This window comes from Pungitius pungitius, chromosome 12 (assembly GCF_949316345.1).
Source record: "Pungitius pungitius chromosome 12, fPunPun2.1, whole genome shotgun sequence".
NCBI classification, from domain to species: Eukaryota; Metazoa; Chordata; class Actinopteri; order Perciformes; family Gasterosteidae; genus Pungitius; species Pungitius pungitius.
The window spans coordinates 6623031-6638916 of record NC_084911.1 but is presented as its reverse complement, the minus strand read 5'-3'; the positions used below and the strand labels follow the sequence as shown (position 1 = coordinate 6638916).

Genomic DNA, 15886 nt, shown 5'->3' with positions numbered 1-15886 from the left:
GATGCTTTGCATAATGGAGATATTAAGACAATATCCGTTTTTTTCTACAGTCTCTCTTGAGCTCAAATAACCCACAAACCAATTTAACTGACTCTGAAAAGCAAATAGTTTGTGGTGGAAGTAGTTGAGCAACAGTCATAGCAAGAAGGTTTCCTGATGTGATGTGAACGGCGTGCATACATTCCCAAACAAGGCCACGTATGAACAGCCAATCCGCGAGTGTTTTTCCCTTAAGGGTTTACGTGTTGGTGGCCCAGCGTTCTTCAGCCAGATCTCCATCGGCAACACGGCAAAGAGAGCAGCTGATAGATGTGCAGTCATGCTCAGAGACTATCGGCTTTGTTCTCCCCCCCCCCCCCCCCCCCCGTTACCTCTGACAGCCAGAGGGTCGGAGCCTGATCTCAGCCTGACCTCCGCCCCCCCCATCACCCCCCCACCCGGGGGAAGACCACTGCACGTCTTATCATGTGTATATCTCCTGCGTGGGCCCTTTTGGACTAGAGAAGTGGGTCATCACTGGTTGACTTTGGACTTGCCTATTGAGTAGCTGTCATACACACCTTCAACCAACCGATTTATCATTCATAAGCAATTTCTTTTTGCTGGCAAAAGAAAGCAACCACCCTACTCAAGTTAAATTTCACATTTTACTAAACCGTGATTGGCACATGGAACGATGCATCGTCCAGCTACAAGGTCTGCAAACAAAACTTGGAAATTTATTCTACTGGTCATCAGTGGGCGACTTTTCTTAATGCAAAAGAAGTGAATAATTAGATAGAATTATAAGACAAAATGCCTCTGGTTCTCAATGTACGTAACCCCAATAAACATCATAAACATGAGATTATGGTCTCAGCTGCTAATTTTAAACTTTTTCAATATGATGCTCATTTAGTTAAATCATGTTCCCACTTAAAGTAACTTCAGGCAGGGCTACATTATCTTTTATAGCAAAGAACCTTTTAAAATAACCTTAACTACGACCTTTAAAGAAGTGAAAGGCTACGTTCTCCCTGACAGGCCAGCTCCAACAGTATGTATAATTATTCAGCGACAGGTGTTTATTACTTTGCAATGAGGAGGTACAATGGAGCCCAGCAGCTCCTGTCACAGAGTTGGACTGTGTCCCTGAGTGTAAAAATAGCCATTTGTTATCTTCCTACTCCTATCTATCACTACCTTTTGTTGCTCGCTTCATTTTGCAAACTCGCCATTACACTCGGCTTCCCATTACAAAAAGAGACAAATATCTCATCATCGTGAAAGGGGCCTGTCCTTCTCAAGTGCCAGTTCTTTCTTGAAATTTGAAGTTTGTCTGTTTTCTTCTGACGTGACTGGATAACAGTATTAAGCAATAATAACAAAGTGTTATTTTCACACACTGAATAAATTGTCTTCTTGCTCATTTTAAAACCTGAATTGTTAATGAAGTCCTGCGGTTGATTCTATAATTGGATCCTATTGGGAGGGACTGCTAAATGAAACTCTGGGCTGTTTCTTTGTTGGTTTGCTAGTTAAAGGGTAGCTAAAGGCCATATCTAAGGTGGTTACTGCATTGTAATGTATTTAGAAAGCCATAGTTGTAATAATGTGTGGAAAGCCGCTGGCATCCTATTTTGACTCCACGTCAGACGTTAGCTCCTCTGTGTAAGTGTGCAAGAATCCCAGTAGAAGGAGTGAGCTGAGGAGCTGCTCAGCCAGATGTCTGTTCATCCTCTGGAGAGCAGCACATGCAGCTGATGTGTGTTCAAATTAGACCCAAAAATCTCCAATTCTCCTTTTCTACAAAAATAATCTGTTAAACATACGATGATGAAACATTAAACATAACTGCTGTCCTTGGAAGAATTGCTGTACCTATTGTTTAAATGGAAGGTCTGTTTTTCTTTTTTGTTTCTTCTTCTCTCTACTTCGGCCATTCCACGTCCACATCTCAAGCAGAAGGCAGATTGATCGATGAAGGTTTCTTCAAGGTGTGTCCTTGTATAGAAAACTTTCGCTGCTGTTTAAAATTCCATCTGTCTCTCTTTTTTTCTTTTCTGCCATTACACACACACACACACGGGATTCAGTCACAGCCACATCCATCTCTCACAACCATTACAGAGGGCAGCAGAGACAGAACAGCTCTGTGACTCTGGGCCTCGCTCAGTAATATCTTCCGAAGTTTTTTCTTAAATTTGTTGTGACGTGCGATTCCAAAGAAATAGATATTTTTGATATATATATACTTTCTGGCTGTTGGAGCTGCGTTCACACGCACAGTGGTTCAGAGGAATGCCAAAGAGCCAGTAGCCCTCAGTAGCTCATAGGAGCCCGTCTTGTTATTGCAGGTTAAGCAGAGGTTGAATTAAAACATTCATTGTAGCCCTGATCCTTCCAGTTGGGCCTGGCCCCATTGTGCATGCATGTGCGTCTCTCTCTCTCTCTCTCTCTCTCTCTCTCTCTCCCTCTCTCTCTCTGTCACCAGACTGGTCCCAGGGCACGGTTCAGAGGGCTGCCATCAAGTGACGTTTGTGAGTTGGATCTAAGAGTGCAGCTGATCTCAGGTGCTTGTTTCCCTCCGAATGCACAGTAGGAGACTGACTTGTGAGCCATTTCTCCTAATTGTGGATAATTAACACTGTTGTGACTTCCTAATTATACTCTGGGATTTAAAAAAAAAAACAGCTTTTAAACAATGATTGTGCTCTGGCCTTTGAGAGTGGTGGGTTAAGTCTCGAATCAGAAGAAACAAAAGTATGACACTCGGTTTGTTTCATCACGTGTGGAAACGTGATGATGACGTTTGGTCAAAAAACAAATAGAGGATCATCCAGTGGTTACAGTGCAGTGCGAAGGCAGCATGAATGTGTGCACCTAAATTAGTCAATTATATGATTCATATTTCAGTGGATGTTCTTTCATGATCTTATCCAAACTAAGATTTGCATGATTTGGTGATCCAGTTCGTGCCGGCGGTTTCGGCGTCTAAAACGACACAGTTCTGCTTCCGGCTTCTCGACCATCCGCAGCAAAATATATGCAAATGCATGACCATGGACCGAGCTACACTTCCTCCTGCATCAGTTCCCCTTTGTTAATATGAATACATATGAGGCAGGAAATGGGGAAAGAGGGAGAGGTTTCCTAACAGCGTGATTTGACAATGTGTTTATGTAAGACGTGACTCAACTCCATTTTGATTATTTATGAAACACGAGAGCCGGCAAGAATATATCCTGTGCTCCCGTGTCTTTATTAATACTTGATTGAATCCTAAATATGACATCAGGACGGCAGAGAGACGCAAACTAAAGACACACCTCTTCAGACTATTCCATCAACTAAAAAACTAACTAAATTATAGCACTTAAATTGTACTTATAATGGCTTTTATTTAAAACAAGTTGTAAATCGGCTTATTTGATGGAATTGCACTTTCTTGTTTCTTGTTCTTCTGAGTCTGTATCTCTATGGTTAAAATGCACTTATTGTAAGTCGCTTTGGATAAAAGCGTCAGCTAAATGACGTGTAATGTAAATATCAAATGGAAGTACATCTATCCAAGGTGTACAGTTGTGATTTATATTGTTTGATCAGACCAATGGATGTCAATTTTCTTCAAACCGTTAAATTAATTTAATTCAGCTTGCACTGGCAACACTGACACCCTAGTTGATGTATCAATGAGGTGTTAGATTTGATATCATTTGATAATGTCCTTTTATGTCAGCAAAGGCTTCCACTTCACTGTTTGCATTGAATGTCCCGTATGAAGCGCAGACCACTACTGCCCCCCTCAACAAAAAAAAGCTGAGTGACGCTGTTCTCTCGTGGTAATTCCAACGACAATTAGACAACGGATCAATCGGCCTTTTGTCTTGTGTTCACCCGGGAACAGAACATTGGGATCTACTGGCCCACGCAGGGGCTTAAATTCAATCAACCACCTAGTAAAAGCATCAATCTGAATACTCTGTCACATACTCACACACACGGGCCTACAGACACTCCTCCTCCACTTCAAGTGAGGAACACTCGGACCGAAAGGAAACCATATTTAAATGGGAGCTGTTCCTGTGAGAGAAACCAGTGAATAGATCCGGTTGTGAGGAAAGCACCCGGAAGCAGTTCAAATGACGTAGTAAAAGCAATGTGAAATAGCTGTAGGCTTCATTGTATTTTTGACATTTTCACAGCGATGACATTTGTTGCAGTGAAGTAATGTCCCAGTAGCATTTACATCATTTCAGGCCCTTACAGACTCACACACTGAACACTGTCCCAGGTGACCTGAGTGAGTCCCTGAGGGATCAGGGTTTTCGACCTCAGGGGAGGACATTGGAACAGATTCCTTATGTTTTGCTTAACGTCATTGCCGTGTTTTCACCAAAATCTCAACACAAGCTTCTCCTCAGTTTCTTTCTGCATTTCCCAACCTGCTCTTCCTGAATTGTGAGACAAGCTCCCTTTGTTTTCTATTAATGGATCCTCTGAGCAAGTGCCATATCACACACCTGGTTTATTCGACCAATTCTTTTAATCTAGACAAATACCTGTCATCTTGTGAGGCAAGACCTCGGAAAATGTTTAAATAATGGCATTAAAAATGTTAAATATCCACCCAACATGTGAAAGTACGTTTCTTTAAAGAAACTGTAAATCATCGTGAAATGGGGCCTGTCCTTCTCAAGTGCCCGTTCTTTCTTGAAATTTGAAGTTTGTCTGTTTTCTTCTGACGTGACTGGATAACAGTATTAAGCAATACTGCACGGTCATCGAGGTAGCGCGATGTGTTGCTGCAGAGTGGCGTCTTATTCACAGCTGTGCCATTCTAAGCTCTCGCAGTCAACCTTTACCAGGGAGTTGAGTCCCTGAGCGTTCGGGACTCAAGGCTGTAGGGGGTCATTGGGCCTTCTTAATGAAGAGATGTGCTCATGACATCGACAAAAACTCCCGGAGAGATCCTCCCCTCCCGGAAAGAGCGTCAAAGTCACGCCACTTCACAGAACTTATAAATGAAGTGCACACTTCTGGACACAGCACAGAAGACGTTCTCCACACGGGTAGGTAATATCATGTGGGTTTTACCACTTTTGAAAAGCTCGGCTCAACTAGATTTTTAATAACTTGCTTGGCAATGTTTGTGTCTCGTCGAAGTAGTTCAATTAATGTGTGTTGTTAAATGAGAGGCAGGACTGCTTGATTGTCGGATATCTATTTCACGAGTTTTACATTATTTGCTGGAATTAATAAAATAAATTTCGAAGTGGGATTATTTCAACCAATAGAGAATGTTTGACTCCAGAAGGATGTCTCCTCTCACCTCATGCTACTTGCAACTTCAAAATCAGGGACTGGAAATATTTTAAACAAGGATCTCTACGCAATAAGCACCTCTTGATTACTCAAATGTTCTATTGATTATGTGTGCAGCTCAGAAAGGGCTGCATGCACGTACTTTCATTTTAGATATTTTGTTAAGGCTTAAAAGTAATTTTTACCCTGAATTTGTCCGTATTATTAAATTAATTACTGATTTCTAGTACAAGACAATCATATCACTACGGTTGTGTAACGTTTTTCCTGTTAATATTTAAAATTCAAGTTCTTAAGATCCTTAGTTTATTTGCCTGAAGTGAAAGCCGATTGATTAGAGCGTGCTACCTCCAGGGACGGTCATCTTGGCACAGAGCTTCACTTGTGTGATTGGCCCCACAGGAGTGTGTGTGGCCTAAGGTGGAGCCGCCAGCGGAGCAAGGTGAGAAATACCATCCACTGAGGGAGCAAAGGTCCACATTACACCAAAATGGGTCCCCTGATGGCTGTACAAGGAACAATAACAGCCTCTGGCTCCAGTAGTCCATTCCGTGGAGGGAGCTCCGGAAAACTGAAAAGAAACTGATGCAAATCAGCCCGACTCAGATCTGCTGACGATAATCCTGTAGCACGGAGGTTGTGGTGGAAAGGAGGGGGGTGGTCTTCTTTTGAGACAGAAACACTGTATAGGGGACATCTCTTAATGTTTCCATTATGTCCAACCAGTTATTAATCCAATCAATACGGACATTGGTTTATTGATCTCCAATGTTATCGTCCTTTTCTGGTCTGCTCTCTGGATCGGACCTGCACTGTGAATGTTTTTCATCCTGATAATTCATTCTCACAGGGCTTAATATTATTTAACATGCACAACTCGCTAAGCATGGCTACTACCCGAGTACGAGACGTTAACCACGCAGATTGCTTGACCTGGACCCGCTGACAATAATCCTGCAGCATAGGAAAAAAGATGGCAGGAAAATACATGCAAAGGTTTAATCATGGCTCATCTCTTCTGTTGCGTGCAGCAGCGCCCCTTTGCTAACATTAAAATGTTACTGTCACAGGAAATTGAAAAAGAGCCTGAGATTTATATGAACCACTGGAGGAAGTGTCTTTTTATATTAACAGTTGATTTAATCCTTAATATCATTTGGAAGTATTTCTCCAAGGTTATATTATAAAATTATTATTAAGTTATTATTATAAAAGGTTATATTGTATCTAACGCTTTCAGATTCATTCATTCCAGAAATTAGCTATAGGAATTGCATTAAAAAAGTATTAAAAAAAACACATCTGCACAATTTAACCACATTTTTTATTTCAGTAGTTTAAGTAGTAAGTGAAGGTAATAAATATTTGTCTGCATGCGTAAAAGGAACCTTACCATTTGGTTTAGGGATCAGTTGCTCTTTTATGCTGCAGTGAAAAGGCGGGACGTATATTATTAGTCCCCTAAGCGAGTTTGATGTCCCCGCATACAGGGAGCCACTCTTCCCAGAGGAAGGTCCTCACAGACACAATAACACGATAACAGCCTGAAGAGAAGCCCTGACGGTGTTTGTTGCGTGTTTTTGTTGCTCTTCGTAAACTGCCTCCAGGCGCTCTGGGGCTACTTCAGCTCGACTTGAACTTCTCTGCAGATCAGAAACAAGGACTGTGATGAACACTGTTTGACGTGACACACAGACATGAAAACGACATGAAATTGCGAGTCCCCGTGATAAACACGTGCCTTTATAAGGATCTGTGTGTTGTTTTTGGGTGGCCATGTTAAACCACTCACCAACATTCTCATTATTCTCCCATCAGAGACATTTCGCAGAGACAGAATCATGCAGGGAAACACATCTTCGCCTCTGAACTCAACCTCCCTCCCGACGCCACTCCCTCCCAACACCACCGCTAACATCAATGCCACAGCGAAGCCCTTCAGTGTGTTTGAAGGGTGCGAGCACCAGGTGGAAGGCATCCTCTTTGACCTGACCCTGCAGAGCATTAACGTAGTGGTGGGAATCCCCGCCAACTTAGCGGTCATCGCGATCCTCATCCGCAGTCGCAAAACCCCCTCCACTTCGGACGTGTTCCTGGGCTGCCTTGCTTTCATGGATTTCTACTTTGGTACCATGACCCCCCTCAGCTTCCTAAACTTTTACTACTGGCACAGCAAAGCGGTGTGGTCCGCCCTGAAGTTCTCCTACGGGGTGAAAGACACGAGCGGGCCGCTGTTCCTGTCCTGCATCTGCCTCGACCGCTTCGTGGCTGTGATCTTTCCGGTCCAGTTCGGCCAGTTCAAACCCATCAAGTACAGGTTAGGCCTCTCCGTGCTGGTGTTATTCCTCACCTTTGCATACTCCGCAGCCAAAACTGTGGGAGGCCTTCCCAACTTCGAGAAGGTGTTCACCGTTGAGATCCTGGCAGCATTTGGTTGGATGATGCTGTGCAATGTGTGCGTCCTGTGGGCCCTGAAGAAGTCCCGCGGAGCGGGGAAAGACGAGATGCACCCCATGAAGAAGAAGGCCTTCAAGATGGTGCTGTCTCTCCTCTGTATCATTTTGTTTAACTACCTGCCACCTGTAGCACTGTTTCCTTTTGAAGACCACTACTCCCCTGAGGTGTTCCGCTGCTATGTGCAGCCCGTGTGCTTCGCTTTCGTCAACATCAGCAGCACGATCCAGCCCATTGTTTATCTGTCCCGGCTGGAGAAGCTGCCTTTCCTGCCGGACTCCTGCGTTCAAAAGTGCTGCAACTGTATCTCTGCAGAACAACACCAAATCTCACCAGCACAAAACTCATCTACTTAAGTTCAAGAAGACCTAATACATATATCAATGGTGGTGGAGGTTCGGTTTAGCATATTTCCACAAAGAAGAGCTGTGGGGGAAGGAACTGAATAGTGTGATGCAATAAAACTGTAGATTCGTTCATTTCTTTATTAATAATAAATATAAAAACATCAAAGAAGCAACGAGTGTAAAATCTAATCTAAATCTAATTCACCATCTTCATGAACAAATGATGTTCAGGGAAATGAATTTGTACAAACGGTATTTGATGATGTTTTCAAAGTGGGCTGATAAAAACCTTCAACATTTTTGTTAGACTTTGGCGCCATCGTGTGTACCTAAGACAGAAAAGCACTGAGCTGTACAGTATAATTGTAGGGTGGCCCAACTATGGCAGTTACAAAAAAACAAAAAAAAAACAGACTATGGCTTGATCAATATTTGCAATAAAATGAGGCTGTGTGTAGCTTGGAATGATTCATCCTAGTTTAAACACTAAATGTCGAAATTACTCTTAAATCTTAAATCGTCTTCACCCCTCCCAGAAACCGATATTCTGTTATGTCAGCAACATTTGAGATTAATTTACCTAATACATTCTAATCTTTATGTAGGTCCTTAGGCCTTGAATAGAAGCCTGTTTTTAAGAGGTTTTCACACACCATATTATTTTAACGAGCACTATCACCATACCCCGTCGATTTAAGGGGCCAAATTCATTTAAATTCAAAAGCATATTTTAATACATACCAATTAGCTACTGTTTTCTTCAACATTAATTGTCTTGCAGTTCAACTGGCTGAAAACAAATCTTTAGTAATCAGGACACCTAACCCAGTTATGAACAACCCTAAGACCCAAATGTGCTCTCTTCTCTTCCACCAATGAGCAATGTATATTTAGCTGGTATTATCAGCGCTTTTGACATTAAAGGAAGGGTTCTACATTTTGGGAAATGTGCTCACATGTTTTGAAATCAAATCAATTCAATACAGCCTAAAATGAAACTTGTCTGTACACAAGAGCAAAATGACTTGGATGATTGATATCTTCCATGTCTTCTATAATATAATTGAATATTACAGCCAGTAAATGCACCAATCCCAATATAAAATGTTCAGGTATTCATTTAAATAAGACAAAAAATTCTTTTTAAATAAAATATTATTTTTTTTACAAATATTCTGTTCCCCTCATTGACGCAACACTGTGACAAGTAACTTCTCTGGCATTATTCTTAACGGATGGCTGCTCTGTGTATAAAAATAGGGAAGTAAAGTTTCCGTAAACGTGTGTGTGAACGCATAAATGAGTACGTCATCAGCGGGGTCAAAGAAGGACACCGTCCCTTTGTCGTAATCCAGATGCACTTTGATTTGTTCGGGTGCTCTTGTGACCGACAGCGTGGCGGGGGGGGAGCTCATTGCCCTGAACTCCCCGTCTCGGAAGCACAGGGTCCAGAAGCCGTTCTCAGGGCGAGCGGAGATCTCAGAGTTCCTCGGCACAGAGGAAGAGGCCGCGCCCAGGATCCAGTCCTGATTACTTCCCGTCTCCACCACCCAGTGGTGGCTTCCTGAGCCCAGTGGTGTCGTTCCTACCGCTTCGGCGCTGATGTGGAAGCGCTCCGTGTTGTCGGGGCAACAGCTTTGCTGATTTGAATAGTGGAGGGAGGTGAGGTCGTCAGACAGGATGAGGCAAGGGTGTGCTGTATTTGGGTCCAAAGTCACAGGAGCTTAAAGTCAGGATGCAAGCAGAAAGGTTGATATGTCAAACAAGGTCTTTACAATTCCACTCGTTGTGCCCCAGAAGCTGAAGAAATGACATATCTACTCACTATAATCAATATGGTCCAGCATTTTCTCCCAGATTTTATACTGGAGGTTGCAGAGATGTTTGGCCACATCAATCAGTAACCCAGACATGTTTTCTGAACCAAGGGCAATGCTTTTTTCTCTGTGATACAACAGATACCCTACTTTTAGAATAAGTGATAGTCAACACAAAGATTTTAAATCCCTGACTTTGTTCACCTACCTGTCCTGAATGGCTTTGAAATTCTGGGGGGAAAAAAGAAGAAAAAAAACACAGTCATGGTGGGAAGAATTTAGAAAGTCGATGTGAAGGTGACTGTGCAAACCTTCAATAAGATAATCTCATCTTCTTCCAGCTGCTCCTGTATGACTGAGATGGTTTCTGTGAGTGACTGCTCCTCTGCTGAAAGTTCTTTGATCTTATCCTTCATTTCTGCAATCTTCTCTTCCTCCTCTTTCTTCACAGCCGCTATTCTAGCCGACTCCTCTTGGTAGAGGACTTGATGGAGCTGCTCAAAGTGGCCCTTGATCAGTCTCTGTGTTTCCAGTGCTTGACTCTGAGTGAGATGATTGCAAAAGGTGGTTCCTTTAACCAGATTGATATTTTTAAAATGCAGAAACAAAAATGCTGTCATCTAACCACATTCACCTTGATGTACTCGGGCATGTCTGTAGAGGTCATGTGAATCCTTCTGAGGTTGTTCTCTTTATCTTGCAAGTTCTTGAGCGATAAAGCAAGCTCACTCTGGAAATCAAGCAAGGCCTCAGTCAGCAAAGTTAGCTTCATAATGGTTTGGTACTTTGAGTGCCGAATCAGAACAGACTAGTAGAACAGCATTCTAGCGCTAGGCGTAAAAAACCCCCCACAAAAAACAGCCATAGAATAATTAGCCCTACCTTGCAGTCCAGCACAGCCTCGTCTATCGGCGAGCACTCGTGACTCTTGTGCAGTTTAGAGGACTGGCAAACCACACAGATTGGCTGTTTGTCCTCCAGGCAGAAGAGTTTCAACTTCTCCCCATGCAGATGGCAGTTCATCTTCTCGTCTACCAGCGCCGAGCTCCTCCTGGCCTCCAGAATGGCCTGACAGACATTTCTGAGAGCCAAATTGGTGGGAGGACTGGCCTTGGAGGGTTTTTTCCTGCACACTGCGCACTCACGTAACCCTGTTTCCCAACAGCGCTTCAGACAGCTCCTGCAGAAGCTGTGGCTGCATGACAGCAAAACAGGGTCCGTAAAGATGTCACAGCATATCGGGCACGTGAGGTCGTCCTCCGAGATAGACATGATTACCGCCTTGTCGTTTGCAGTAGATGCCCAGTTCAAAGCAGCACAAGCCCCCGAGGTTACGTCCTTAATGATTTCTCTGCCAATAGATTATTTTGCGGGCCTATTTGAACTCGTCTCCTCGGAAGCCTCAAAGCACACAAACAGTCCATCTATTGTTCTTGACATGGAGTGGCAAACGCTCTTCTTTTCCTGTGCATGACTCTTGTGGGAGTAACTCAAATCAGAAGGCTCTGTGAAACAGGAAATAAAGCCCCATTGGCCAGCTGTTGGATAGCCTAACACGGGGTGGTAACTGCACGTTTGGAATGTCATATTTCAGGATGCATACGTGAGCGCTCCGGTGTTGACATCCATGTTAGCAGCACAATACGACACGCTTTGAAATGCTTTAAACTGACTCATTGTTCTACAGTGTGGTCGACAATCGGCCATTTTCAGCTCTGGGCGTTAAGGTAAAAACAACGTACTGCAACTCCTTTTAGCGCTGTTGCTCAACTGTCTTCACAACAAGGATAATATATTTTAGCTCGAGTTTTTAATGCGACTGGCTAAACAAGCCCAGTAGAAAAACAGGTTTTACAAGTAATTAAAATGTCTTGTTGATGCATTTAAACATAAATTCTGTTATTGACCATTGCTATTGCAATACAAACTAAACTTTTTCAACATTAAAAACTGGCTCATGGACTTAAAGAAATGTTCGTGTTGAAGTATGTATTAAAACACAAGCTGTTTTTCCCTTTTAAGGGGTATTCATAGAAATAAGGAAGTCTAGATTGGAAGTGACAAATCCTTTCGGCGCCTCCCCCTAGCTTGTTTTCTCTCATACAACAATACGCGTGCTTGTTGTTGTTTCCTTTGTGCCGTGTTCATTGTAACAAAACAAAGGGGCCATTAAAAGTAGTTTTAAACAAAGTACATCACAACTTTGATCATAAGAAATAGATCAAAACGTACAGGATCATGGCACGATACATGGCTGCACATTCTGGGTCTTTCCTCATTTGTTTATCACTGTTTAAACATGCAAAGCTCATGACACCAAAACATGAGCTAATATCAACATTTTCAGAAGGATCCTTATTCTCCGCTTGGTATATTTGATACGTTGCTGCAATGGTGCTCTCAAAGCTTTGGCTAATTTATGATGTGTGTCTTGGACTTGAAAAAGAATGAACTCGTGGTCTTTACAATAGACCATGCTAACACAAATGCACATCATTGTGGGCGTGACCTAGTGTGAGTGTGTGTCCGTGTTTGGAGGGGGTGTGAGTTCAACCAGTTCGTGAGCATAATGAGTATCTCATCAATGAATGGTCGGGCCCCTCGCATCCTATCCGCCATTTCCACGGGTCTTGGTCCCTCCCTCTCTCCTCCGGTCTTTGGTTACCATGGCGATGACGTCACGTTGCACCACCGATTCCGCCCAGTGGAAGGTCTCAGAGGCGGTGCAATCTAATCCCGCACGATCCAGATCGACCTCAGCAGCCTTCCTCCAGTGAATCTTCTGCTGCTTAGTGTGCCATCTGCTCCACTGTCCTCGTAACCATTTTTCCACAATGCGTGAAATTGTGCATTTGCAAGCTGGTCAGTGCGGAAACCAGATCGGAGCTAAGGTATTCTTCGGATTTCCTTTTTTTCTCTGTTCGCTTTGTCGTTTTGGTGAGACTCGCCGCACAGTCGACGATCTCCTCCAAGAATGTTCTAGAACAACCCCCCCAATTTGTGGCTTGCGCTCGTGATTGATGTTTTGTCTAATGAGGAAACATTTCTATCTTAGCTGATTCGATTATTGATACGGCTTGCAGTGGAATCAGGATTCGCGCACGCATTGATTTGCAGTGATTTGTGCAACCGACAAAACAATTCAATTCAATTAATAATTGCATGCAAAATGTTTTCCGTTTGCGGATTTCTTTTGTCTATTGTTGCAAGAAACGATATGAAGGAGGGCGGTAGTAATGTAACCATCTGTAGTTATAGTAGTACCCTTTCCCCCCTCCCTCCTGTAAGACCCATTTATACATAATTCTTTTCAAGCCAATTTTAGTGGTGAAACGCCGGATTTCTCAAGAATTCAAGATGCCATTTGGTTCAATCGACATCTGCATGGTTACATATTTAGTATCGCACAGTGGGTTCTTATATAGCATCGAAGATTATTGCCTTCTGCTCCATTACTCCAGAGACAGCCTTAAAAGACTGCTACCCTGATCTGCATTCAATTAGAGAATCTAAGTCCTTGCATGTTTTTAAAAATAGCATAGTCTGCCATCTCAAGGACGTCAGTAGCGTGATTTTGTCATATTCCCTTATTTGTAAATAAAAAATCTTTGCCTATAATAACATCTTCTCCTCCCTCATCTCAGTTCTGGGAGGTGATCAGTGATGAGCACGGCATTGATCCCACCGGTACCTACCACGGGGACAGCGACCTGCAGCTAGACAGAATCAGCGTCTATTACAATGAGGCCACAGGTGAGCTGCAGAATCCACCAAAACCCCCAGCAGAGCGAACTGAACTTGTCTTCCCTCAACTAACCAGCTCTGCTTCCACCAGAAAGGATTTGCATCTACGTTTTCAGATTTACATTAAACGCATCATGCTAAACAAGCTTGTACAATTTACAAGAAAATGACCCGTCAACCCATCCGGCCTGATTCCAGGTGGAAAGTATGTGCCCCGAGCCATCCTGGTGGACCTGGAGCCTGGTACGATGGATTCAGTCAGGTCCGGTCCCTTCGGGCAGATCTTCAGACCCGACAACTTTGTCTTCGGTAAGCCCCTCCTATCACATCCTGCGAAAACGGCTAATTGTTGTGTGTGTCCCCCCCCGCGTCGATGAACTGTGACACTTGTGTCTACAGGTCAGAGCGGAGCTGGAAACAACTGGGCCAAGGGCCACTACACGGAGGGGGCCGAGCTGGTGGACTCCGTCCTGGACGTCGTGAGGAAAGAGGCCGAGAGCTGCGATTGCCTCCAGGGCTTCCAGCTCACTCACTCCCTGGGTGGCGGCACCGGCTCCGGCATGGGCACTCTGCTCATCAGCAAGATCCGCGAGGAGTACCCCGACCGCATCATGAACACCTTCAGCGTGGTGCCTTCTCCCAAGGTGTCGGACACCGTGGTGGAGCCCTACAACGCCACTCTCTCGGTCCACCAGCTGGTCGAGAACACGGATGAGACCTACTGCATTGACAATGAGGCTCTCTACGACATCTGCTTCCGCACGCTCAAACTCACCACCCCTACCTACGGAGATCTCAACCATTTGGTGTCCGCCACCATGAGCGGGGTGACCACGTGCCTGCGCTTCCCCGGGCAGCTCAACGCCGACCTCCGGAAACTAGCGGTCAACATGGTGCCCTTCCCCCGTCTGCACTTCTTCATGCCCGGCTTTGCGCCTCTCACCAGCAGGGGGAGCCAGCAGTACCGCGCCCTGTCGGTGCCCGAGCTCACGCAGCAGATGTTCGACGCCAAGAACATGATGGCCGCCTGCGACCCGCGCCACGGCCGCTACCTCACCGTGGCGGCCGTGTTCAGGGGCCGCATGTCCATGAAGGAGGTGGACGAGCAGATGCTGAACGTGCAGAACAAGAACAGCAGCTACTTCGTCGAGTGGATCCCGAACAACGTGAAGACCGCCGTCTGCGACATCCCGCCCCGCGGCCTCAAAATGGCCGCCACCTTCATCGGCAACAGCACGGCCATCCAGGAGCTGTTCAAGCGCATATCCGAGCAGTTCACCGCCATGTTCCGCCGCAAGGCCTTCCTCCACTGGTACACCGGCGAGGGCATGGACGAGATGGAGTTCACCGAGGCCGAGAGCAACATGAACGACCTGGTGTCCGAGTACCAGCAGTACCAGGACGCCACCGCCGAGGAGGGCGAGTTTGAGGAAGATGGAGATGAGGAAGTGGCTTGAACACCGAGCCTCACTCTAACTCAGAAATCCCCCAACGGCCGATCCCTTTCATCCCCGCCACCGTTTAGATTACTGCTGATATGTTAGACATCGACGGGTGCTGATGCTAGTCAGGTTTTTTTGAGAATGTCTGTGTAGGTTGTGAAAGCACCGAATTATCGGCATCCCTACATCTGTCCTCTCACCGCCTTGCGGAAGTGATTTTAACTGTGAAGCCTTGAGATTGGAGGGTGAATAAAATCTAATTAAAAGGCCACTTTCAATGTGTCTTTGAGTTTTTGTTTTCAAATGATTCTTCAATTTAAATGCTGAACACTAAGGGGATTAGAGCTTTCGTTTGCATGGTGCACATAGGATGTAAAGTCTGAGAGAAGCCGAGGGTTTGACATGTCGTACTGAATACCAAACTGGTCTCTCCGTCTTTTCAGTCGGAATGAAAGTCAATCCAAGTCCAAATTATTATATTTGGTACACTACCATAAATAAACATATCAGATAATTTAGAGAAATCTCTAGTTTCCAACAGGACAATGTCATCAAAGATGCTATAAATGGTTTTGTGAAGTTTCATTATATTTTAAACATTTATTTGACAAAAGCATAAATAAACATTGGACATGGTAAAATGTGCGTGTGAAATTACATTATGCACTGCTGATGAAATGTTCTTTAAATGTGTCTTTAAATAAGTCTTGATTACTTAAAGTGTAAACAACTGCTGAGTATAACCTTCTTTTTAACAAATATCTGCCTTTATAAAACC

General features: G+C 44.2%; 3 protein-coding genes across 3 annotated transcripts; 2 read left to right on the top strand and 1 right to left on the bottom strand.

Annotated features, from left to right (window-relative positions):
• The first annotated feature begins 7145 nt into the window (after window positions 1-7145).
• On the top strand, window positions 7146-8114 carry LOC119220546 (psychosine receptor). Its single transcript, XM_037476647.2, has one exon. It carries the CDS (start codon window positions 7146-7148, stop codon window positions 8112-8114), a length of 969 nt encoding a protein of 322 aa, XP_037332544.2.
• Window positions 8115-8239: 125 nt separating this feature from the next.
• Window positions 8240-11375, bottom strand: LOC119219830 (nuclear factor 7, brain). Its single transcript, XM_037475252.2, has 6 exons — window positions 10805-11375; window positions 10557-10652; window positions 10234-10464; window positions 10131-10153; window positions 9931-10049; window positions 8240-9828 (listed from the first exon to the last, which is right to left on the bottom strand). Exons 1-6 carry the CDS (start codon window positions 11192-11194, stop codon window positions 9290-9292), a joined length of 1398 nt encoding a protein of 465 aa, XP_037331149.2. The 5' UTR covers window positions 11195-11375; the 3' UTR covers window positions 8240-9289.
• Window positions 11376-12618: 1243 nt separating this feature from the next.
• On the top strand, window positions 12619-15379 carry tubb4bl (tubulin, beta 4B class IVb-like). Its single transcript, XM_037476588.2, has 4 exons — window positions 12619-12813; window positions 13567-13675; window positions 13865-13975; window positions 14066-15379. The coding sequence occupies exons 1-4, from the start codon at window positions 12757-12759 to the stop codon at window positions 15121-15123; spliced, it is 1335 nt and encodes a 444-aa protein (XP_037332485.1). The 5' UTR covers window positions 12619-12756; the 3' UTR covers window positions 15124-15379.
• The last annotated feature ends 507 nt before the right edge of the window (window positions 15380-15886 follow it).

Excerpts from the sequence above, each read along its gene's own strand:
- LOC119220546 (XM_037476647.2), top strand. The coding sequence starts at position 7,146 with ATGCAGGGAAACACATCTTCGCCTCTGAACTCAACCTCCCTCCCGACG.
- LOC119219830 (XM_037475252.2), bottom strand. The coding sequence starts at position 11,194 with ATGTCTATCTCGGAGGACGACCTCACGTGCCCGATATGCTGTGACATC. Across the intron at positions 10,154-10,233 it reads ATGAGATTATCTTATTGAAG|AATTTCAAAGCCATTCAGGA; the intron begins GTTTGCACAGTC and ends TTTTCCCCCCAG. Across the intron at positions 10,050-10,130 it reads TTCAAAGCCATTCAGGACAG|AGAAAAAAGCATTGCCCTTG; the intron begins GTAGGTGAACAA and ends GTTGTATCACAG.
- tubb4bl (XM_037476588.2), top strand. The coding sequence starts at position 12,757 with ATGCGTGAAATTGTGCATTTGCAAGCTGGTCAGTGCGGAAACCAGATC. Across the intron at positions 12,814-13,566 it reads GAAACCAGATCGGAGCTAAG|TTCTGGGAGGTGATCAGTGA; the intron begins GTATTCTTCGGA and ends CCCTCATCTCAG. Across the intron at positions 13,676-13,864 it reads CTATTACAATGAGGCCACAG|GTGGAAAGTATGTGCCCCGA; the intron begins GTGAGCTGCAGA and ends GCCTGATTCCAG.